Raw genomic sequence first — 24292 nt, forward strand, 5'->3', positions numbered from 1 at the left:
ATCTCCTCTGTGACACCCCATGTCTGGGGGACATACATTTATGCTAAGCTCTTCCAGATACTGCTGTTCTCTCCTTTCAGGTGCTGGCAGCCCTGGGGGTTGACACAGCCTCTCTCCACTCCCACAATGGATCCCCTTTGGCCTCCAAAAATGCCAGTGTGAGAAGGCACAGAATGAAGCCAAGGGTGGCAGAGGGCTCCACAGACGACAACAAGTCACTCCAGTCTGAGTCTTACAACGAGCACAGAATGGTAAGGGGCTCAGGTTTGTGCCTTAAAGGTGACCCACCTTTCCAGCTGCCATGGACAGTATGCTGAAGTGGGAAGAGGTTTGTAGCAGAGAGATATCTGGAGGCACAGAGACTAGGAGGATGTTTTGATAATCCAGACCCTGCCCGCCATGCCCCCCAACCAATGGTGGCCTAAACTAGGACAGGGGCATTATGGATGGGGAAGAGGGTGGATTATAAAGACTTTTATGGGGACTTGAGGGAATCAACAAGATTGGGGCTGTGGAATGTTGAAAAAGAAGGGAGAAGTCCAAAATGCCTCCCAGGTTTCCAGATTGGGCAGTTAGGTAGGTGGTGATTCTAAGGCAGTAGCACTGGAGAAGAACCCTGGATTGTAGGTGACCTTGAACATGATGACCTTGAGATGTCTGTGGACCTGTGGACATCAAGGGTCAGCTTCCTTCTGACACTCTGATCTGCAATTCTGGAGCAGGAGTGGGGTCCTTGTTCGTGGTGCTGAAATCATTTACAAGCTTCTTTCTGACCTCATGCCTCAGCCCCTGCAGCTCAAATTCTCACCTACTGTTGGCACAGGAGATCCCAGCACCTGTCTCTGTGATAACAATCCAACCTGGGAATAACTACAGTACCTCACTTCAGACCCTGTAGCAATTCTCCCCACCATCATAACCCGCTACCTCCTACTCCAAGATTCCCTGTACTCACCAAGTTTCCTCCCACCAGCTCCTTCTCCCTTGAAAGTCCTATGTACCCCAAATATACCCTTTCCACAGGCCCTTTGTGGTAGAGTAGATCCCACCATAACAGTACGGGAAAGGGGATCAACATGGCTATTTTTCAAGGCTGCTGACACTCACTTCCCTCCCGATCTCTTTTCCTTGTGCTCCTCTGAAGGATGTTCTACTTTCTGGAATAGGATCTCTACAACCCCCAGACTTCTGTGTGCATGGACATACACAGACACACTCCCATGCACACTGACCTCAGTGACACCGACACTTCAACATTTATCAGAGTCTGTGCCCTTCCCTTTCTTGCTCTGCCTCTTTTGAGCAGCACCTGATATAGACAGGGCACAGTTCAGAAGCTGTTTCAAAGGGGATTTGACTAGGGCTCTGACAACCATGGAACAGGATGAATCACAGCTTCCGTGGACATGTCAGTGACACTCTGAATTGGGCTTTAATTTCTCCTATTCAGTCAGCCTCACACAGATTAGCACTTGGATGTCCAATAGTTGCCTGGTGTGTGTCTGTGTGCTTGTGTCTCCAGCTAGGTTTACCTTCAAAAGGAAAAAGAGGAACCATGTTTTGTTAATTCAACAACACTAGGTGCTTGGTATAAAGAGTTGACTAAAACACAGTCCACTTCCCAAGGACTTCCATTTGGGTGGAGGAGGAAGATATAAAAATAGGTGTGTGTTGAGTGCTTTATTAGGGACACATAGATGGTGTTTGGGGAATAGAAGAGGAAACATCTACTCTTATGAGGGCGAGGGTGTATCAGGAAAGGCTTCATGGAGGAGGGGATAATTTAAGTGAATAGTAAATAGTGAGTAGGGGGGTCCTCCAGTAATTGAGGACTGGGAGGGTTTGGGGAGGAATATTTTCCAGGCAGAAAGGAGATCATGTTTGTGCAAAGACAGGGAGGCATTGTTTGGGTACTTCCTTAATGCTAACTGATTGACTGGAGTCCATTCAATAAGGCATCCTCTTCCTTCTTTCCCGGGTGTGTTATTGTAGTAAATAGACCATAGGAAGTTTTAATAAAAAGCCATTTTCTGACCAGCAGTAATGAGAGAGAGGTTGGGGGTAGCACTTAGCAGAGAGACACAGCAGGGGTTTCAGGGAACACACAGAAAACCAGTTGGTTTGCTTGGAGGTTGCATTTTTAAGGCACGTCCGATTTTTAGATTCAGAGCTCATTGTCCACCATTTGTCAAATAGGTTAATTGTGAAATATTAGTTGGTGGCCAAGGAGGCACTGCTTGTCAAATACAGGACCAAAATTTTCTTCTTAGTTTCTTGGTTTGCTTAGTGCCCAAGTGCATATAACTCAGTTGTCCCATCTTTAATAAGGATCTGCCAATTCTGTTCCTTTGCTTCAAAAGTGGGAAGGATTCGTGGATTTTTATGAGTTCAATGTCCTTGGACATATATTCTAGGCAAAAAGCGCTGTGTTTTTTAAATTAAGTAATTAATTAATTTATTTTTGGCCGTGTTGGGTCTTCGTTGCTGCGCACGGACTTTCTCTAGTTGCGGTGAGCGGGGGCTACTCTTCATTGCGGTGCACGGGCTTCTCTTGTTGCGGAGCATGGGCTCTAGGCGCGCGGGCTTCAGTAGTTGTGGCTCGCAGGCTCCAGAGTGCAGGCTCAGTAGTTGTGGTGCACGGGCTTAGTTGCCCCGTGGCATCTGGGATCTTCCCGGACCAGGGATGGAACCCGTGTCCCCTGCATTGGCAGGCGGATTCTTAACCACTGTGCCACCGGGGAAGTCCCTAGTGCTGTGGGGGACTTTAATACCGAATTACAATGATGATTGTTGAACAGGACTGGGCTCCAAATGATCAAGAAAGCAAATTTCACTTCTGTGGGAGAGGGGGATAGGTCAGGAGAGCTTTAATTGATAAAGTGTCCCAACTTTAGTAATTTAGTAAATAAAAGGAATTAAGGAAGGGGGAAAAATTCAGCATTATGATCAGAGTTTGATAGGAAATCAGTATTTAGATTTTAGAAACACTTTCTATGAGCTGAGGTCAGAATTGATAACTTGTCTGGTCAAGATCGTGGTCGTGGGAACTAGCCAAACCAGCACACTAACTCTCCAGGGGCTCTGGGCCTCTGAATTAGCTCCTTTCCTCTGGCAGCTGTACGCCACACAGTTCCCTCGGAGGAAGATTTTGATGGGAAATGTTTATTGATTTGGAGGAATGGCACTATTCTTCCAGGAAATTAGACTGCAACTCTGCCTTCAATCTCCCCATTGTTGACTGCTCAATGTTTGCCTCGAGGGATCCTAGAAGCTCATTATATTACAAAGCTCTTATCTCCTCCTTTGCAAAACAAACTCTCACACCAATATAGGCTGGATCTAATGAATTGTCAAACCTAATTTTCAGAAAGTAAGAGCACTCGTTTGTTCAACAAGCCTTTACTAAGCTTGTTCCTGTACTGGTATACATAACTATCTACTGAAGTCACAACTTTGCATTGAAGCAGGGAACTTAAGATACCTTTGTCCAGCACCATGGCCAAAGGCTGGCAAACAACTGACCCATCTGGGTGACGAGGTTGTCCTCTGACACATCCTTGGCCATGGTGACCTATTTGCTGATCTTGAGCACCTTGCAATCTCTTTTTGATCTTGGCCCTTTCCCAGGCTGTGTCAAGAATATTCTTTTCCTCTCTTCTCTCCCCATGTATACCTAGAATACCCCATAGGTCTGTGTCTTTAATTTTCCATGGGAAGGTCATGAGGCTGAGGGCAGGGAGGTGGGAGTGGGGGTGGGTGGGGGGGAAGTGCTGGGTTCCAGATTTGCCTGCAGGATGATCTTCCAGCCTGCCTTCTTTCTTGCTCTTTTGGGGCAATGCCCAGTCTTTCCTAGGCCTCACCTCTGGGAAACACCAGGCTAGCCATGGCAGTGTGTTCCATTTCCAGGCCCCTGGCCGAGACATCTCATTCCCTGATGGGGTCACAGATGATGGAGTCTTTCCTGGAGACCGTGAAAGCCTTCGGGGCTCTCTGCTGCTGGGTAGGGATGCAAGCCAGCAAGGCCCCCTCCCTAGGAGTCCACTGCCTCAAACTCCCAACCCGGGCTTAGGGCGTGGAAAAGATGGACCCCCCACATTGCCCACTGGTGAGCTTGCCCCTGGAGCCATCGAAGTCTCGGTGAGTTTGTGAATGCTCCAGACTCTTTGGGGCTGCTCTCCAGCTAGAGGCCTCAGGCCAAGAAGCCCTGAGTGTCACCCATGGAAGGACCCTTTAGACATCACTCTGCCCAGCACCTCCCATCTACCCCCATTTTACAGACAAGGCAGGTGAGATCCAGAGGGAGAGATTGGGTTTAACTGAGATCAAACAGGTTTTCTGGTTTACTCTGCAGGACGGTGATACAGACTATTTTCCAGTTGATATCATTTTTTTCCCCCAGAGTTTCTCTGTCCCTACTCACTATCACTGCTTTAGAAATAGGCCTGTTTGCTTCCTGGACGAGTATGAAAAAAAAATTAAAGGTTGTTCTCTTCTTGCCTGTGACTCTGCGCAAACTACCTTGGGCTTGACAATTAAGACTCAGAGAAATCCTGGGAGGGGCCCTGGACAGATCTTAGCAGAAGCAAAGTATCCCTAACTTTACTTGGAGAAGCAATAACTTGCCAAAATGCACAAATTAGGCAACAGTGACTAACTGGCCAGCACTCTTAATAGAATAATCACAGAGTGTAATGGCAAATCAGGGACTCCTCATTGGATTGGAGCTGTGATTTAATTTAATCTCTCCCTCCAGCTTCAGTAATTATGCTTCTAGTGTTTTTTCATTTTGTTTTTTGTTGTTGTTGTTGTTGTTTGCCCTCTGGCCAGCCCAGGACACACAGTGGTTTACAAACCGACTTGTGAGCTGACCATTATATGGCTCTAGTGACTTGGATAAGTCTTACAGAGTTACCTTAGCTCCATCTCTGACTGGATGCATGGGGTTCAGGGTCCCAGCAAGAAACAGATGAACCACTGCAGTGGGCAAGTGGAGAGGGTTTATAGAAGTATTTACAGAGATGTGCGCTGGGCTCAGGAACTAAAAAGGGGCAGTGAGGCACCGAGGAACTAGCCACAGTGGGAAGCTGTAATAAGCCTAGGCTGAAGGGGTGAGGGGAAGGACCAGAGCCCAGCAAGACCTGCCCCTTTATGTGAGAGGCAGCCTGATGGAAGGTGGCCCAGCCACAGCCCAGCAGGGAAGAAGCCAGCGGACAGATAGCCAGCTCCTCTCTCTTCCCAGCCTCTGATCTCTTGCCTGCGCCTCCCACTGGCCAAACCTGACCACAACCAGACGGTGAGGGTGATGCAGTTTGCCCAGGTCACCCTCCGTGGGTACAGAGCAGAGCAGAGATGGTAGAGGGTAGGTCTTCAAGACCTACCAAGAGAATCACCAACCCAAAGTCCTCAAGTCAAAGCCAGGCTGCAGGGTCCTCTTGGAGGTACTTTAACTCTCTAGAAAATGCCTCATTCAGGAAACCGTGTTATTGCTCTGTGGATTACCACTTTCCTGGATATTCCAGCCTTGATTCATTTTAGTGAAATTATCTGGCTAGTGCAAGATTAACTCTTTAAGCCCTTCCATGTCACATGGACCTGAACATCAGTCACAGCTGTGCCGTTTGCCAAGTGAGTCACCTTTAGCAAGTCCCTTAAATTCTTCAAGCCTCCATGTCTCCCCTTATAAAGACCTTATAAAAAGGTTTCTAAATGGCTGAAGGGTTAAATGGAATCACAAAGTGCCTTCATTTATGTACACGTCTGATCACTAACAGCAGTAGATGCTAGAACCTTTTGTTGAGTCCTCATGGTGGAGAAATTTCTAAACTTTCTTTATATGTACTATATACCTATGAGCTTCATCTACAGCAAATGCTCAATAAATGCTTGTTGAATTTGGATTCTGAATGGTTTGTGCAGTGCTGAGTCAGCTACAATGGGCCTGGGACTCCCCACATCCAGGGTAAGTGTGTGACTAGAGTTAGGGCCCTGGAACGGAACCCAGACAGAACTTCCAATAAAGGCCCAGAGAGAGAAGAGTCAAGAGGATTGTGTCAGAAACTAAGAATTGAACAATCAAGACACACAAATATTCCCTCAGAAAGAGAGAGACCATGTGGAATTGGAACTGGGTCATATGTTGGGCAGAGAAATAGGCCTCTTAGGAGGGAGGTCAAGGAAGCTTATCGTGGAGTAGGAATTCTCTGTAAATGTCATATGCGCGGCCTGGCAGAAGTCCAATAATGACTGCCTGGCCTGATGCCCCTGCAACTCCCACCACCCTTTGGTAGAAACCTCAGAGACCCTTGAGACAGCCCCCTCCCCACCCTGGTGCCCAGGAACCTGTCTTAGGGAAGGACTCTGCAAAGCCTCAGGTGAGGCCAGGTCATCTGTTAGCTACGAACTCAGTCTTTGGTTGCACCCCAGCTCCATGTCCTGTTCCTCACATCTGAGCTCTTACCCCAAGTTCATGGAGTAGCCCCTTTACTCCAAGCATGACTGCAGAGGACCATAGCTTCACTGGGCAGCTTGCAACCACCCGAGACAGGCCAATAAGAGGCTGAGTGATCTGTTTTTGCCACTGAAGACTTTAGGGGAATGTCTTGACTCTGTTTGTGTCCCAGCAGGCATTTGATGCAGGACAGAAGACTTACTTGACAGCAGAATACTTGAATGAACCTTTCCGAGCCCAAAGGGCAATGAGTGTTGTCAGTATCATGACCTCCGTCCTCGAGGGTAAGTATTGCTCATTGGAACTTCCATTCACTGTGCCATGAGGAGTCCCCATATGAGCAGAAGATGGGATGCCCCAAACCTGTGTCAAAGGGCACCCATCTCTGTGTCCTGGGATACTCCTCTTTTTTATGCCCTTGTTCCCATTACGCTTTATCAGTGTGGTTTTTAAAATGTGGATAAATTTTCAAAAACAATAGACTCCAATGAATGAAATGCTCTAGTTCATTTCTTGTTCAAATTAACATCTGCTTCATATGTATTCACAAAACTAGATTTTAAAAAGTGATCCAGCAGGCACAGAGAATTTCAAGCTACCACTCAGGCATGCAAGAAATTTAACAGTCTTTAATTTTCAAACATGGGAAAATTGTTCCCATGTGTTTCATGGCCGTGACTTTTACGGTTATAACTTAATTTCTGTCTCAAGCTCATGCTGAACGTTAGAAGGCAATTTAAGTAAATTAATCCTTCAGTTTAACTAAATCCTTGTCAATTCAGGGTTCCATCAATCAGGTGGGAATCCACTCAGCCTCCCCAGGGGTGGATCTAAATTCTAACTGCTTACACCAAGCCACGGGGTGGAGGAAGCGATGGCCACCTGGCACTCAAGTACCAAAGAGCACGGCTATATCCTTCTCACCCTGAGTATAAGACCTGTCTTCTTATCCAGCCTTTCTTTTGCCTCAGGGCATGGAAAACATGGCCTTAGTCATATCCAGTTATTCATCTCCTCTGGACAAATTTAAAATGTCTTGCGCTGAAGGATGGAGAAAGGAGCTTGGATGTTGGTGTGTCCCTGAGAAGGGGCCCTGTGTGCTTTCCTCCCGGCCCTGGGCTGAATTCTAACTGCAGGGGAGGGCATGGTGGACAACAGACAACAACAACAACAAAATGTTTGAGGGATTTGAAAACAGAGCCAATCTGTACCTTACTTTCTAGGTGAAGCCGGAGGCGGCAAGTCTTAGACAGAGACCCTCATGCCTAGCATGACACAGAAACCATAGGGTAGAATGGGCCAGTAACGTACCTGGGTAGAGAAGAACTGAGGCAGCCTCAAAGGGTGCCCTGTGACCCCAGCATGACAGGAGAGTATCTGGATGATCACCTTGTTCCCATTGAAGGCTGCAGAAGGAGATGAGTGAGAGGCAAAGAGGGAACAGCCATCTCTATGGCTCTCCCACCAGCGGCAACCAGATGGGAACATTGATGACTCAAGTGAAATACACTTGGCAATGACTTAGGACCAGCTCAACCCTCCACCAACCTTCAGCTCCCCAGAACTCAGGCACAACTTCAGATAACGAAGTAGTAACAGACGCTGAATTAACCAAAACAAAGTCCCCTGGTTGGAGACTTGAAGTATAAATTGAATTCAGTTACGGGAGAAAAAAACCCCGTAAGCTACATTTCTTGCATAACTGAGTTTGTGTTTTGACAAATGTGTACCTATTCTAGTAACAACAGTGTTGTTGTCATTTTTCCTCATGGATAACTATTTAATAATTACTCATCAGCAGAGAGTGAGGGTTAGAGAGGAGGAGGAGGAGGGAGAGGTTGGAGGAGAGGGAAGACAGAGAGAAATACTGGTCTGGAAGATTGAAGGAATGAAATGGAGAAACACGGCAGGATTTCTGGGCAGTGACAAGCTGGGACCAGTCAGCATGGTTGTGGATTTTTTCCAACCAGGTTCAGTTGGTTGGGCTCAGGGGCTCAAAAAGGAGGAAAAGGGTGAGTGCTGAAGTGGAGATGGGAGGTGGCAGTTATAAGTAATGACAAGGTCTAGAGGCTGGCCATGGGGTGGGGGTCTGAGTCCATGCCCGGCTGACAGCTGTCATTGACCACACCTGTGATGCAGAACTCGAGGAGTCTAAACAGAGGTGCCCACCCTGCTTGACCAGCTTGGCTCAGAAGTATCTGATCTGGGATTGCTGCCCCACGTGGGTGAAGCTTAAGACCCTTCTCTTCACGATTGTGACGGACCCCTTTGCAGAGCTCACAATCACCCTGTGCATTGTGGTGAACACCATCTTCATGGCCGTGGAGCACTACGGCATGAGTCCCGCTTTCGAAGCCATGCTCCAGATTGGCAACATTGTGAGTGCCCTGGCAGCCACTGCCTGTGCTGTCAGAGCTGTGGGGCTCTGGGTGGGGTGGCAGCATGCTCTCATTCACTGGAGTGTTGATCTTGCTGGCTGAGAGCAGTGTGGGAGATGTGTAGACACTGAGTGCAGGAAGTCAAGTCTGGAGGACCAGGCTGAGCTGCTGGGAATTGCTTTGGGATGAACGAGCACAGGGAAGTGGACAGAGACAGCCCTGACCTAGGGGCAGCTAGCCCCCCCTTTACAGAACTTAGGACAGCCACCTGAATTCTCAGCATTGCAGCTGCCACTACCTCGAAATGATGATAAATGCCACTTTCCCATCTAAAGACAACCTATGGACTTGCAAATTTCCTTCCAGTTTTATTGCTTTTGTGACTGCAAAGCACAGTGTCTATGGGTTTTCAATGCTATCATTTAAGTACAGAAGGGTGGGGGAGGGAGGGGAAGATAATGAGAGAGAGGGAACCTGGGATCATGCTTGCTGTTGTCACAGAAGTGTCAGGGAGTCAGAACCTTTTCTAAAATCTGGTTCAGACAGGACTTTCCTTTAAATTTTCCTCCATAACTTTGTAGTATCATTTTCTTTGAACAAGACAAAGTCCATACTGGATTTCCCTACATGCTGAGTAAAGTGTCAGACTCAGAGGAGAACTGTCCTCAGCCTGTGCCCCACAGGAACAGTAACAATAGCCAACTGTATTTGATCACCTACTCAAGACCAGACATGGCCTCAGATGCTTCTCATGGGTTATCTCATGTTATTGTCACAAAACCCCGATATGGTAGGTACTATTATTATGCCCTTTCACAGATGGAAAAACGGAGGCACAGGAGGTTAACTAATTTGCCCAGGGTCCTAGAGGTGAGTAAGTGACAGCATCAAGATTTGAACCCAGGCCAACTGGCTCTGAAGCTCACACCTCTCAACTCTTGGGTGCTAAACCCCATCACAGGACCTGCTAGTGTGTGTGTGTGTGTGTGTGCGTGCACGTGTGTCTGTGTGTGCGTGTGTGTGTGTGCACACACACGCACACAAGAAAAGCAGAAGCTGCGAAGGTCAGGGTCCTGCCTCCATGTCCACACCACTGTCCACTCCACTGCAGGTGGCTTACTAGGTCCACCAGGACCATACAGCTCTTCTAACTCCTTGTAGGCTGCAGACTTAGGTGGAAGGAGGGGTCCCAGAGGAAATGTGACTACTCTTCTCTAGAAATCTCCTCCTTTCCCAGAATCCAGGGTTGTGAAAATGATGCCAGTAGGTTCTGGGATACTGTGGAGCCAGCATGCCTTACGTTTCAGCAGCACCTAGGCTAAGAAGACATATTCTATGTAAAGTTGATACGAAAAGGGGAAATGGAAAGAGAAGGGAGAGCTTATTGCCAAGAAGTCATCATAGACCCCAAAGGGTCCGATGGAAGAGACCTCTGAGCCCGCACCTTGTTTTACAGTTGCAGAAGTTGAGGCAAGAAAGACCAAAGGCCTTTACCACTGTGACAGAGCCCAGTGCCATTTTTTAAAAAGAAAGAAAGGCAGGCACTGTGTGGTGCTTATGATGAGTCAGGTGCTTTGTAAGTGTTATCTCAGCGTCACAATGCGCTATGAGGTTATCACCACCCTCGCAGCACAAAAGAGAGCCTTAAGACTCAGAGAGGTTCGGTATCCTGCCCAAGGTAGCACAGGTGGGGAAGGTGGAGCCAGAGGTGACCCAGGTCTCTCTAGGGCACAGGACCTCACCGCCCCACCCCACACCACGCTGACTTGCCTACAAAGGGCACTCAGTAGATGCTCTTTGCATCTCACAGTTGCCGTCTTGTGGCATCAGTCAAGTCCCTTAAACTCTCAGCCACTTCCTTCTCTGTAAAAGGGATATAACTACCTCTGTTTCCCAGGCTGGCAAGAAGCTCTGATGAAAACAAATGAGGGAAAAACACCTGACTCTGGTCTTTGGTTTCTTCCTTACCTGTCACCCTTCCCTGCTGGTTGTTGTGTGACCCAAGCCTGGCCCTGACCTCTCTCAATGTCAGAATTCTATTCTGTTTAAGACCATTAAAGATACTCAGAGCTGAAAGAATCTTAAGAGACAATGTATTATTATTGTTCTTACTAATAGCTTTTATTGATTAATGAAGTACTGTCTGCCAGGACCTTTGCTAAGAATTGCATATGCATTATCTCACTTAAAGCCCATTATACAGATGAGGAAATTGAGGTAGAGAGGATGCACTCCTTGTCCAAGCTTATACAAGCTAGGAATGGCTGAGTTGGCATTTTTCTCTGGGTCTGTGTTGCCCCACGATCCCTGCTTTTAAACTACTGAACCAGATTGACTTCTCATTTACATAATTATATAATAATTATTATCCTAATGATTATCCACTTACTCCATGTGCAACACCATTCAAATGGAAACACTGAAGCATGGAAACACTAACATGTATTCCCTGAGCACTGGTCTAGAGATTTCTCTCTGCTGCCACACTGAGTGTTCCCATCCCCAATCCGTCAGGAGCCTGCAGATAATATAGAAACAGAATAAAAACGAGGTGAAGGGATTTGCCACCTTATAAACACGACATTTTCCCCCTGCTCTGTCATTGTCCCCCGACCCGACAGACCCTGCTGAGATGGATCCCTGTTTCTGTCCGCAGGTCTTTACTGTGTTTTTTACTGCTGAAATGGTCTTCAAAATCATAGCGTTCGACCCCTACTATTACTTCCAGAAGAACTGGAACATCTTTGACTGCATCATCGTCACAGTGAGCCTGATAGAGCTGGGTGCGGTCAGGAAGGGGAGCCTGACGGTGCTGCGGACCTTCCGCCTGGTAATGTACTCTCTTGGCAACTTGGGGAACCTCCATGTGGACATCCAAGGAGGCTCCCCGCTAGAAATGGACTCTGTCCTTTGGGGACCCCACCAGCCAGCTCCCTCTTCCTCTTCATTCCCTGTGGGAGGAGGCAGGGCATGGCTCCTGGGAGCCAGAGACGTGGTGCTTTGCACTTACTCAAAGTGGGGGTGTGCCCTTTCCTCTCTGGGCCTGGGTCCCCTCATCTGCACTAAGAGGAGACTTCCTAGCACCCTCTTGTTCTCTTACCAAATAACAGTAAATGATAATCATAGCAACTACTGTTTCTTGAGTTCTGACAATGCATGAAGCGCAGAGCTAAACCCTTGACATAACACATCTCATTTTATGCTTACATCACCCTGAGAGAGTTGCTTTTACTATCCCCACAGATAGATGCGGGAAACTGAGACAGAGTGGTTAAATGATGGCCCAAAGTCTCCCCGCTGCTGAGTGAGCCTCAGACCTGCATTTCAAAGCCAGGCTGCCTGACTCCAGAGTCCCAGCTCTGATCATCCTCTGATCCCCTTGGTCCCCAAATCACAGCCCCAATGTCTCACCCACCTCAAAAACTGCCTCCTGCTAGCCTCCCGTCCTGGCTCTTCTCCCAACTAAGCTCCAGGACGCCTTCTGCAGGAGGGGTTCCCTTATTCTTAACAAAAGAGATGTCCCCCTGATGTCTGTGTCTGTAAGGCAAGTCACCCACCTTGTTTTATTTCTTCAAGAATATCGTGGCCCCTGCACTTCATTTTAGAATCAATTTGCCAAGTTACATACCCACATACACACAAAATTGTTGGGTTTGGGGTTTTTTTTTCTATTAGGACTGCAGTAATTTATAGATCAGTTTGGGAAGAAATATAACCTTTATGTTATGTAGTCTTCTGATCCATAAAAATGGCACACAATCTATTTATTTCAGTCTTTCAATAGTTTTATAATTTCTCCATAAGGGACTTCCTGCATATCTTTTGCTAGATTTATTCCTAGATATTCCCTAGTTCATTACGCTATTTCAAATGAAACCTCTTTTTAAATGTTCTTTTCTGGGATTTGGGTTGTTTTTTTGGGTTTTTTTTGCTAGTATTTTGCTATTTAATATTTTTGGATCCAGATAGCTCTGTTATTAATTCTCATGATTTATCTATGCAATCTTTTAAACTTGTTAACAGAATCATATCATATGCAAATGATGAGTTTTGTTTCTTCTTTTCTAATCCTTATACCATTTGGTTCTTTTTATTACATTTCTGTGCTGGTTAGGACATCCAGTACACTGTAGAAAAGATGTGTTAATAGCACACATTTTTGCTGTTTTCCTGATCTCAAAGGAAATGCTTTCAGTATTTCAGCAAGTCTGATATTTGTGGCAGGTTTTTTAAGAAGATTTTTTAAAAAACTCCTTTATCAGTTTAGGAAGTTCTCTTTTGTTAAGAATATTAATCATGAATGGATGTTTAATTTTATCAGACAATTGTTCTCCATGATTAAGATAATCACATGATTTTCTCTAATCTGTTAAAGCAGTGAATTATACTAATTGATTTTCTAATGTTAAATAAACTTTGCATTCCTGGGATAAACCCAACTTGATCGTGATACATTTTTTATACATTGGAAGATTCAGTTTGCTAATAATTTAAAAAAATTTTTGCCTCCATATTGATGAGTAATATTTGGCCTGTAATTTTCCTTACTTGCATTGTCCTTGCTAGGTTTTAGTATCTAGGCATCAAGGTCATGCTAATCTCCATAAAAAGAAGTGAGGAATATTCCTCTTCTTCTACACCCAATCTTTGGGGAAGACTGGAATTATTGTTTCTTGTAAGTTTGGTAGAGTTCACTAATTAAGCCATCTGGAAGTCAAGATTTTTCATTACTGATTTAATTTTCTTAATGGCTGTGAAACTACTCAGATTTTCAATTTCTCAAATTGGTTTTGGTAAGTTATATTTTTCTAAAAAACTTTCCTTCTTATCTAAAATTTTAATTTTATTGACATTAAGTTGTATATGCTATGCTGTTACATTTTAATGCTCCATATCACATGTACTTATGTTATCTTTTTCTTTCTTTAAATATAGTGATTTGTGCTTTCTTTTATCTATTTTTATTAGTCTCGCCAAAGATCGTCAATTTAATGTCTTTTCAAAGAACTGTCTATTAGCTTGTTGATCCTCTCTACCTCACTGATGTTTTCTATTTCAATTAGTCCTGCATCTTATCTTAATTGCAGCTTCCATTCCACATATTTTATTCTTTACTAACTTCTTAGGATGGAATTTTCAGCCTATTTCCTTTTCCAATATATTCATTGAAGACTTCAATTTCCTTCTAAGAACTGCTTTAATATGTAGAATTTTCCTTATTTTATTTATTTATTTATTTAATAAATTTATTTATTTATTTTTGGCTGAATTGGGTCTTTGTTGCTGGGCGCGGGCTTTCTCTAGTTGCAGCGAGTGGGGACTACTCTTCGTCGTGGTGCGCGGGCTTCTCATTGCGGTGGCTTCTCTTGTTGCAGAGCACAGGCTCTAGGCGTGCGGGCTTCAGTAGTTGTGGCTCGTGGGCTCTAGAGCGCAGGCTCAGTAGCTGTGGTGCACAGGCTTAGTTGCTCCGTGGCCTGTGGGATCCTCCCGGACCAGGGCTCGAGCCCGTGTCCCCTGCATTGACAGGCGGTTTCTTAACCACTGTGCCACCAGGGAAGCCCCAGAATTTTCCTTATTGTTTGGTTCTAAATATTTCCTAATTTCAAATTTGATATATTCTTTGACTCAAAGGCTAATTAGAAGCATGGTTCTTAATTTTGAAATGTATGTGGTATTTCTAGTTATCTTTATGCCATTGAGTTCTAGCTTAATTGTATTATACTCAGAAAACATACACTGTATGATTTTAATGCTTTGAAATTTATTGATAATCTCATTTTGGCTCAGTATAGTGAAAATGTTCCTTATGCACTTGAAAAGAATGCATCTTCTACAGTTGCAGGGTGCAATACTCTGCATATATATCCACTGGGTAGAGAAAGTTCATTGTGTAGTCCAGATATTCTATATCCCTGCTTATTTTTGTCTGCTTGTTTTAGCAATTACTGAGATGGTAGTGTATAAAAATATCTTTCACTATGATTACGGCATGATGTTTCTCCTTACGGTTCTATCTGGAGGCTATGTTATTAAATGCATACATATTTTAAGTTAGATCTTCCCAGTGGAGCGAAACTTTTATCAGTGAGAATTGACCTTGTTTATCCCTAGAAATGCTTTTTGCCTTAAAAATCTCTTTTGCCTGATAGTAATTAAACAACTCTGTTTTCTTTTAGTTTGGAATTTGCCTGATATATCTTTATCTATCCTTTTACTTCCAGCCTTTGCGTATCTTTAAGGTTGTTATATGTCTACTGCAAATAGTATGCAGTCAGATTTTGGATTCTTATTCAATCCACTCTTTGTCTTCTAACCAAAGCATTTAGTCCACTTATTTTATTGTGAATACTGATATATTTGAATGTGTGTCTATCATTATATTCTCAGTTTTCTATTTGTTTCCTCTGTTCTAGCATTTTTGTTCTCTCTCTTCTTGATTTATTTTGGACTGTTTGTTTTTCCTTGTTCCATTTTCCTCCTTTATTGGTTTGGAAACTAAATACTCTGTTTTTATTCTTTGAGTGGTTACCTTAGAAATGACAGCATGTGTTGTTAACTTAAAGTCAAAAGTTAGCTAAAATCTTTACTTTTCAGGACAACTTTTTATTCCAGTTACCCCTTCCCAACTTACTATCGTGTTAATTATTTTAATTTTATCTTGTTTTTAAAAATCTATATGACTTAATTGATGATAAATAATTCCAGATTTGCACAAACAAATTTGCACAAATTCAGTAGCTTAGCCCAATAAAGGTTTATTCCTCACTCATGTCATAGTCTGATGCAAGACAGTCAGCTCTAGGTGGGACTCCTTCTAGAAGTGACTGTGCCATATCTGAAGGCCTGTACAACCTTCAAAGCTTGCCTCCTGCTTGTGGAAAGATGGCAAAGTTTACACAGTCAAAGGCTTTTTTAGTCAGGGCTCATGGTTTCTTTTGCAATACAATTCCTTCAAAACTTAGATGGTTTCAGACCTCTGTGTGTGTTATATATCCAGAGTGCTTTCTTTGACAAAGTTCTCAGTTCTGCTTTGTTTCTTTGCTCTCTTGTCCCCCTGCCTCTCTCTGCCTCAAATGGTGGCTACACCATTAATAAGATCTTTGCTAAGGTGTGCTTCATTTCATTGAAAAGTTTAACTGGTCTTGAACACATAAAGACTTAATCCCATTGCTCACTCTTTGAGATCTAAAGCAGTCTACTTCCCTAAACCTTCAAGACTCTAAACTTCTGGATTATTTTATTTTATTTAAGTATAGTTGATTTGCAATGTTGTGTTCATTACTGCTGTACAGCAAAGTGACTCAGTTATACATTAAACTTCTGGATTCTATTTCCTTTTATTTCTTATCAATCAACCAAATATTCCCTGAACTCATCTCTTTCTTGTAATGTCTTGACAAACATAACCAACTACAACTGACACATGATACTAAGGTTCTGTTTTACAGACCCTTTGCCTAGTGCTACTGGCTCATGATCTGCCCCAGAATTATTGCAGACAATCATTTTGCCCCTGCAACACAGATCAACACTTTCCAAGGATTCTTCTATCAGTTTCCTTGTTGTACACCACGTGATCACTAAGCCAGTGCCACATACCCGATGTGTTGAAATGGCTCGCTGCAATATACCAATTTCTGCATTACTCAAGAGAAGTACAACTAATTGTAATGACAATCTCTAAATCTGTGAGTTAACATAATAGAGGTTTATGTTTACAGCATATTCAGTGCTGGTTGGGAATCTCTCCTGGTTTGTCTGCTCCAAGTAGTGACTCCAGTGACTCAGGATGGTGTGATGTCACCAGCATCTTCAATGGGTGGCCTCCATGGTGGCCATGGGAGGGGAAGAGAAAGTGCATGATGTTTTATGGCTCTGCCTGAAAGTAGTGTACATTACTTCTGTCTCCATCTCCATTCCATCAGCCAGAACCCAATAATATGACCTCAACTAGTTGCAAGTAAAGCGGGAAAACAGTCTTCCTTGTGTCTGATTACGGCATGATGTTTCTCCTGAGAGGAGAGGAGTAAAAGTGAATGGTGACCATATAGCCAGTCTCTGCCCTACCCCGTGAAACTTTACTGTTGTGTCCATTCAATGTTTGTTTAGATTCACTCTCATACTTAGCGCTTCCTTGCTGTTTATCCATTCTTGCACATAATACGTTCCTTCTGGGATCACTTTCTTTCCGCCTGAAGTACATCATTTAGAATTTCTTTCAGTGAGTGCCTTCTGGCAGTAACCTCTCTCAGTTTTATCTAAAATTTGCCGTTCAGTTTGCCCTTGTCTTTTTTTTTTTTCTTTTTAATTTGGTTGTGCTGGGTCTTAGTTGCAGCAGGAGGGCTCCTTAGTTGCGGCTCGCTGGCTCCTTGGTTGTGGCATGCAAACTCTTACTTGTGGCATGCATGTGGGATCTGGTTCCCTGACCAGGAATCGAACCCGGGCCCCCTGCATTGGGAGCACAGAGTCTTAACCACTGTGCCACCAGGGAAGTCCCATGCCCTTGTCTTGGGAGATATTTATTATGGGATCTTGCCTTAATGGTGGGAGAAATTCCTATTATACTGTCTACCTTAGGCAGCCCTGGGTTGTGTTTCCTGCTTGCTATGCCTCATGAGACCATTAAAACTTATGCTCAGATTCATCACTTTTGCAAATGTCTTCAGAGAAAAGCTGACTTCAGCAATCTGTTTATATCTCTGAATTCCCATAGTTATTTAATTTTTGGCTAAAGAATTACTTACTTTATTGACAGATCATTAATGCGCATAAGATTTTATTATCTAGCATTTTTAGTAACTTTTTGATGGAAAGGGGAACCCAAGGGGGACCCAATATAGTCTACCATATTACTCCATCTTCTGATATTCTTCACAAGTTCAAGGCCCATTTCATCACCAAGTGGTGACCTCCTCAGTAGAGGGCAGATATTAGACTTACCTTGCATTCTATTCCAAAAGTAAAGCATCCTCATTAAAATAAGTTCCAGATTAGATCTCAGGTGAACACAGACCGCCCCCATCACAAAGAAAAATACGTATGGAGCTTCCTGCATAAGAGGATTAAACCTTGGGAGTTATTGCTGTGTTGGGTGATAAAACTGCTGCTACTGTGTCCCGCACAGCATCCCAGCTCCTTGGCCAGAGCCTGGCTCTTAGTAAGGGCTCCATAAATACCCCATGACAGCTGAGCTCACATATTTCTTTCTAACAAATTAGAGAACCACACAAATGTAGTTTCTAAATGTTTAGACATCTTTATGCATGGTGCTTTTGTTCTCCTGTGGGACTTAGCACATTTGGGTTTACAGTGAAGACTTTCTGGGTCTTTGCCTTACCTCTGCAACTAAACCATTAGTTCCATGAGGACAGGAGTCCACAGACTTCTCTCCATATACCTCACAGGCTAGTACAGTGCTATGTATGTGCGTGGCTGGCGTCCAACAAAGTAGGTAGATTGGTTGGTCAATTAAATAAACATATGAATCCCAGGTTCATGAAATCACAGATACTTACCATTTCAGAGATGGTGGGGGTAAAAGATGTTGTCCAAGGCCTCAGGATGAGAAATGCCCCAACAGGATGGGTAGCCAATACCTCTCAAATGCAGTGGGTTGTGCCCTACCTGCAGGAAGCTAGCCTCTCTTCAGGTCAAAGGTGGGCTCTTCTCACACATTTACGAGCTCCATCATACCCCACTCCACCCCATAGAATAGATCTACATTCAGGAGGCGTGTGGCTATAGAACAGAGTACACGTCACACGACCAACACCCCAATATGAGACCCCTGACTTTGCCACAGTCATTGGAGCACATTAATAGTACATAGGGACCATAGAGGGTTGGTCATGTTTTTGAGTAACTGATGACATACGAAGAAAGGTCTTTGAAAGCAGCTTCCCGGGATCAACCCATGTTAATGAAATGAGCTACCTTGTGCTTTTTTTGTTTCTGGCCAAGACTTGAGATGAAAGGTGATGGAAGCAACCATCAGGACCTGACATGGTCTCTGTTTCTCTGCAGCTGCGGGTCTTCAAGCTGGCCAAGTCATGGCCGACCTTAAACACGCTCATCAAGATCATCGGCAACTCGATGGGGGCTCTGGGGAACCTCACCATCATCCTGGCCATCATTGTCTTCATCTTTGCTCTGGTTGGCAAGCAGCTCCTCGGGGACAACTACCGTGACAACCGGCGCAAAATCTCGGCACCCAACGAAGAATGGCCACGCTGGCACATGCACGACTTCTTCCACTCCTTCCTCATTGTCTTCCGGATCCTCTGTGGAGAGTGGATTGAGAACATGTGGGCCTGCATGGAAGTCGGCCAGAAGTCCATCTGCCTCATCCTTTTCTTGACGGTTATGGTGCTGGGCAACCTGGTGGTGAGTGCGTGGGCAATGCAGGAGACTTCCATGTTATCCTAGAAAGTTTGACATTGCACATGTCTTGCCCACATTGTACCTCCCTGACTGAAAAATCTTCACACTTTTCCAAGTTGTGTGGGACACATAAGAACTATCTGTTGGGAAGCAGCTGGAATAAGTCCATATGACAGAGCAGGAAAGACCTGATGTAGAATCCCAGCTCCACTTCTAGTAAAGTTGGGTGACCCAGCCCAAGAGACAATCTCCCAAGCTTTAATTTCCTTAAAATCAAGAAAATAGTGCTTACTCATGGGCTTACTGGGGGAACTAAATTACAGGAACAACACACACAAATTGCCTAGTGCAGTTTCTGGGCCATGGCAGGAAGTCAATAAATGGTAGCTGTTAGTTGTTGAAGGAAAATTTCCCTTCCCCATTCTAGGGTTCTCAGAAGATACTTCTTTGGGGGGGGAAGCAGAGTTACATGGGTTCTAGCTAAGAGCAGGAGGGGAGGCACAATGGGACAAGAGGAAGGAGAGGAGCTGGATCATGGACAACATCCAACGCCATGACAATAACAAAATCCACTCTCAGGTTTGGGGGGAGCCCCTCTGGAGGCCTTTCTCCCAATTGGCCCCAGCACCCCTTCTCTGGCCCAGTCTGGCTCCTTGTCCTCAGCTTGTCTCCACTCCCTCAAGTTCTGGGTGCCTTTGCTCTCCCAGCCTTGACCAGGGTGAGGGGAGGGTGTTATTTTTAGGAACCCCTTTCTTTTTTTTTTAATTGAAGTATAGTTGATTTACAATATTGTGTTAGTTTCAGATGTACAGAATAGCGATTTAGATTTTTTCCATTATAGATGATTACAAGATGTTGAGTATAATTCCATGTGCTATACTGTAAATCCTTGTTGCTTATCTATTTTATGTATAGTAGTTTGTATCTGTTAATCCCATACTCCTAATTTATCCCTCCCCCCTACCTTTCCCCTTTGGTAACCATAAGTTTGTTTTCTATGTCTATGAGTCTGTTTCTGCTTTGTATATAAATTCATTTGTATTATTTTTTAGATTCCACATATAAGTGATATCATATAGTAATTTTCTTTCTCTGTCTGACTTATTTCACTAAGCATTATATTCTCTAGGTCCATCCATGTTGTTGCAAATGGCAGTATTTCATTCTTTTTTATGGCTGAGTAATATTCCATTGTATATATAGACCACATCTTCTTAAGCCAGTCATCTATTGATGGGCACTTGGGTTGCTTCCATGTCTTACAGGAGCCCCTTTCTTATTGCCCTGGAAGTCAACCAACTTGAATTCTTTTCCCATAAGAGTTTTACAGATAAGAGAAAGCTAAATCAAGAGAGGGGATGAAAAAACAAATCCAGACTCTTCAAAGTCTTTCCCAACAGGGTCCCTGAGCCAGAGGTACCTTCTGCCTGCTCTCCCGAGTAGGGGGCTGGAGAAAACTCCTTTCTTCCAGGCTGAGCTCCCCGTCCCTGCAGTGTCACAGAGGCCCCTGACCCTGAGGCAGGAAGTTTGCCTCTCCGAGCACTTTTACATCCTCGTGTCATTTCCTCTTCACAACCACTCTGGCAGGTAGGGGGTCCCCACTCCCTGCTTAAGGGGGAAGGACATGAAGTTGGAAGCAGCGAGGAGATGTGCCCAGGATTCCAGAGTGAGCAATAGAACCCAGGGTATGGCTGATGAGGGTGGTCCTGGGCAGGCCCATGCCTGCTCCTCTCTGTTGTCCCTGAATGTCCCTTTGCTCAGCAGGGGTGACCCTCCTCTATGGTGGAGAATGTGCTTCCAAGCCTTGTCCACGTGAAGCAAGTTGCTTAGGGCATCCCTGAGGCTCCTCTCAGTTGCTGTCAGAATGTCTGTTCCCCCAAGAAGGAAAGCATCTTGGGTGGGCAGGGAGAGGCCCCAGTGTGGCTGTCCTGCCACCCAGCTGCTGACCTGGTGGGCCACGGAGGGGATCAGCTCATCGATTGAGTGATCTTCCTTTCCACGCCTTCTCTCCAGGTGCTTAACCTGTTCATTGCCCTGCTGCTGAACTCCTTCAGCACCGACAACCTCACAGCCCCAGAGGACGACGGGGAGGTGAACAACCTGCAGGTGGCCCTAGCGAGGATCCAGGTGTTAGGCCGGCGCACCAAGAAGGCCCTTTGCAACTTCCTCAACTGGCCCTTCTTGCTCCCCCGGCCCAAGGCGGAGCCCCAGCTGGTGGTGAAACTCCCACTCTCCACCTCCAAAGCTGAGAACCACATTACTGCTGACACGGCTGCGGGGAGCCCTGGAGGGCTCCTGGCTCCCAGAGGCCCCAGTGATGACCACAGTGACTTCATCACCAATCCTAACATATGGGTCTCTGTGCCCATTGCCGAGGGCGAGTCTGACCTCGATGACTTGGAGAATGATGGTGAGGAGGATGCGCAGAGCACCCAGCGGGAAGTGATCCCCCAAGGGCAGGTGAGAGTTCTCCCACGGGACAGCCACAGGAAGCAGGGAGGGGACTTAGGGCTGGAGTGACAAGGGGCAGTAGGGAAATTTTGATGAAGAGGTTTTCCAACCTCAGGACTGGCGCAGCCTTGAAGAGCCCTGGGCAAGCCCGGCATGAGACCCCTTCACATAAGGAAGCACAGGCCATGCCAAGCTTTCTGGAGGAGGTGACATTTAATCAGGGCCTGGAAGAAAGGGTCAGAATTCACCAGGCAAGCAGGGAGCAGGGGCACTCACTGCTTGAGCCCCAGGCCACTTGGAGTTGCTTGAAATTGTCTTTCATATAGCTGCCCCATTTGCTCCACCCAACCCAGGCTCTGCGCAGGAGGTGCTAATAAGATTGCTCTAAGAACAGGATGTTGTCCAAGAGCAAGGCTCGTCTCATCTTCACCAGCAGCCTAAAAAGTCCTGATCATTATGTGACTCATTCATCCAGCTTTTCCCGACAGGGGATGTCACAGGGAAATGACTCTTGTTCCTTTTGCACCAAAGAATTTGAAGCATATTTTTGGGTAATATATATATTTTTAAATGCTTCGCACAGTTCCTTTCTACCTTAAGCTGATAAATCAACCCTTGTTAACCTCTTCTCAACAACTCAGGGCATGCACGTCTCCACAATGTAGGAAGGCAGGGGTCCCTGTGGGACCCGGAGACAGAGCGCTGCTGGCCAGGCCACTAAGTGGCCTCAGACAGCTGTGCTTTGAGTCTGTAGCTCTTCCCTAGCCTCCGTCCCTTGCAGCTGTCACTGCTCTTGTGTTCCAGCAGCTGCTGTTATCAGCTGCCATATTTTACATGCCTTTGTCTGGGTGACAGCCGAGGGCAGGGCGTCACCATCCCCAGAGTAAAGGACATGAACTCTGTGACGCTGTCTCCACTCAGAGTCATTTTCAATTACTTTGGAGGTTCTTGGGGTCTCCAGAGGGCCAAGTTCACTACCACTCTGACCCCTGGACAAGTGATAATGGTCATGGTTAACATCTGTGGAGCCAAGCACTGCTTGCGAAGTGCTTCACAAGTATGAACATATTTAGTCATAAAAATAACCAAATGAAGTAGATCTTGCCTTCTCAAGTTTGCAGATGGGAAAAATGAAAATAAGAGAGGTTAAATAACTTGCCTAATGTCACACAACTTGTAAGTAATGACGCCACATATTACACACAGATCTATCTGGCTGTATGTATGTATGTTCGTTGCATATATTAAGTCCTTGGCTCTGGCAGATGATGATTTGCAATATCTCTTCAAAGTTAGAATTGGTTAGCTGAGGGTGGGCCCAGGTACCCAAGTTGGGACTTTCTCTCACTAGCAGGAGGAGCTGCAACAAGTTGGGAGAGATGAGGACCACCTGCCACCCAGGAGCTCAGGTTCTGGAATGTCCTCTGAGGACCTGGCTCCATACCTAGGTGAGAAGTGGAAAGACGAGGCTCCTGCTCAGGGCCCTACAGAGGTAGGTATGTGAGCTTCCTGGAGAGGTTAAACAGCCAGCCGGACAATGACCAGTGGGATGGAGGGGACTGGAGGATAGGGCTGGGCGTGGGGTATTCCAGACTACACTCAACCGCGGAGCCTCATGTCTCATCTTGGGAATTTTTAAAGTCCTTCCAAACCTCTGGGCTAATCAGCATGATTTCACCGGGAAGAATGAGGTTCCATAGACTGGGGGACCGAGGACCTGTTCCTCAACCTCTCTGAGCCTCTGTGTCTCCATCTGGGAAGCTGAGTGGTAATGGCTACTTGGTAGGATTCTTTTGAAACTTCAATGAGATGCTGCTTGTCAAATGTTTAGCTCCTGCCTGAAATGGAATAAGTGCCCAGAAAATGACAGCCAAGAAAAAAGGAAACAAAAGACAGTGCACAGAGAAAGTTAAGTATCTTTCAGAGCCAGCAGATAAAAGTTGGAGTTGCTGTGGGTGAGGAAGTCTTCCCTGTGACCATCTCCCACCTCCCACCCCCGCTTTCTGTTGTCCACACCGTCTTCTCGGGCCAAAAGCAGACTGGTGCCGGGGAGAGGCTATCTGTACTGAATGCTGTACTGACAGACTTACATAGACTGAGCAGGAAGAAGATCTTATAAGAGGTAAAAATAAACTTGGTGGTTTCATTACAAATCTTTAAAGAAAACAAGCTACATTGAAAGAGGTATCTCTAAAGATTTAGCATCTGTAATAGCACTGTATTAAATGCAAGAATTTAACTTGACACCTAGCCACTGAGTGCCGATGGTGACAGGCACCGGGTAAGCAAAGATAAGGAAGACATAATTCATCCCAAAGTTATCAAGCCCATCAGCTTGAGGAGTGCCAGCCACTGGCTCTGTGCCTCTGGCCAAGGCTGACCCAGCGGGGTGAGAGAAGAGGGTGGGATGAGAAGGGATTTGAGGGCTCTGCGTGAACACCAGCCTCTTGGTTCCAGTTGGGTGAGGGTTGCCATCTTCTACACGTGGAGGACATGTTTCTGCTGAGCATTCTAAGGACTCCCCTGGCTAGTTTTCTCTACTCGGTGTTTTCAGTACACTACCGCTGGGGATTGTTTTTGTTTTTGTTTTGATTTTGTCCATGACCCTGGCCAGGCAGGGAGGGCCTGACAGTGA

General features: G+C 45.4%; 1 protein-coding gene across 10 annotated transcripts in view; it reads left to right on the plus strand.

The window, feature by feature from the left end:
* The window catches only part of SCN10A (sodium voltage-gated channel alpha subunit 10), a 109464-nt gene that overhangs the window by 32693 nt on the left and 52479 nt on the right, over positions 1–24292 (plus strand). For 7 of the 10 annotated variants that reach the window (XR_014251010.1, XR_014251011.1, XR_014251012.1 and 4 more), the window contains exons 8-15: positions 81–251; positions 3844–4137; positions 6624–6732; positions 8588–8826; positions 11483–11656; positions 18850–19209; positions 21220–21666; positions 23009–23149. Coding sequence is in view for 6 of the 10 variants with exons in the window: in XM_082413725.1 (XP_082269851.1) it covers positions 81–251; positions 3844–4137; positions 6624–6732; positions 8588–8826; positions 11483–11656; positions 18850–19209; positions 21220–21666; positions 23009–23149 (1935 nt within the window). In the remaining 4 variants the exon portion in view is untranslated. Of the gene's footprint in view, positions 1–80; positions 252–3843; positions 4138–6620; positions 6733–8587; positions 8827–11482; positions 11657–18849; positions 19210–21219; positions 21667–23008; positions 23150–24292 lie in introns of all 10 variants that reach the window. The other 3 variants (XM_082413727.1, XM_082413729.1, XM_082413730.1) reach the window with 3 other exon arrangements.

Source organism: Balaenoptera physalus, assembly GCF_965194825.1.
Source record: "Balaenoptera physalus genome assembly, chromosome: 11".
NCBI lineage: Eukaryota > Metazoa > Chordata > Mammalia > Artiodactyla > Balaenopteridae > Balaenoptera > Balaenoptera physalus.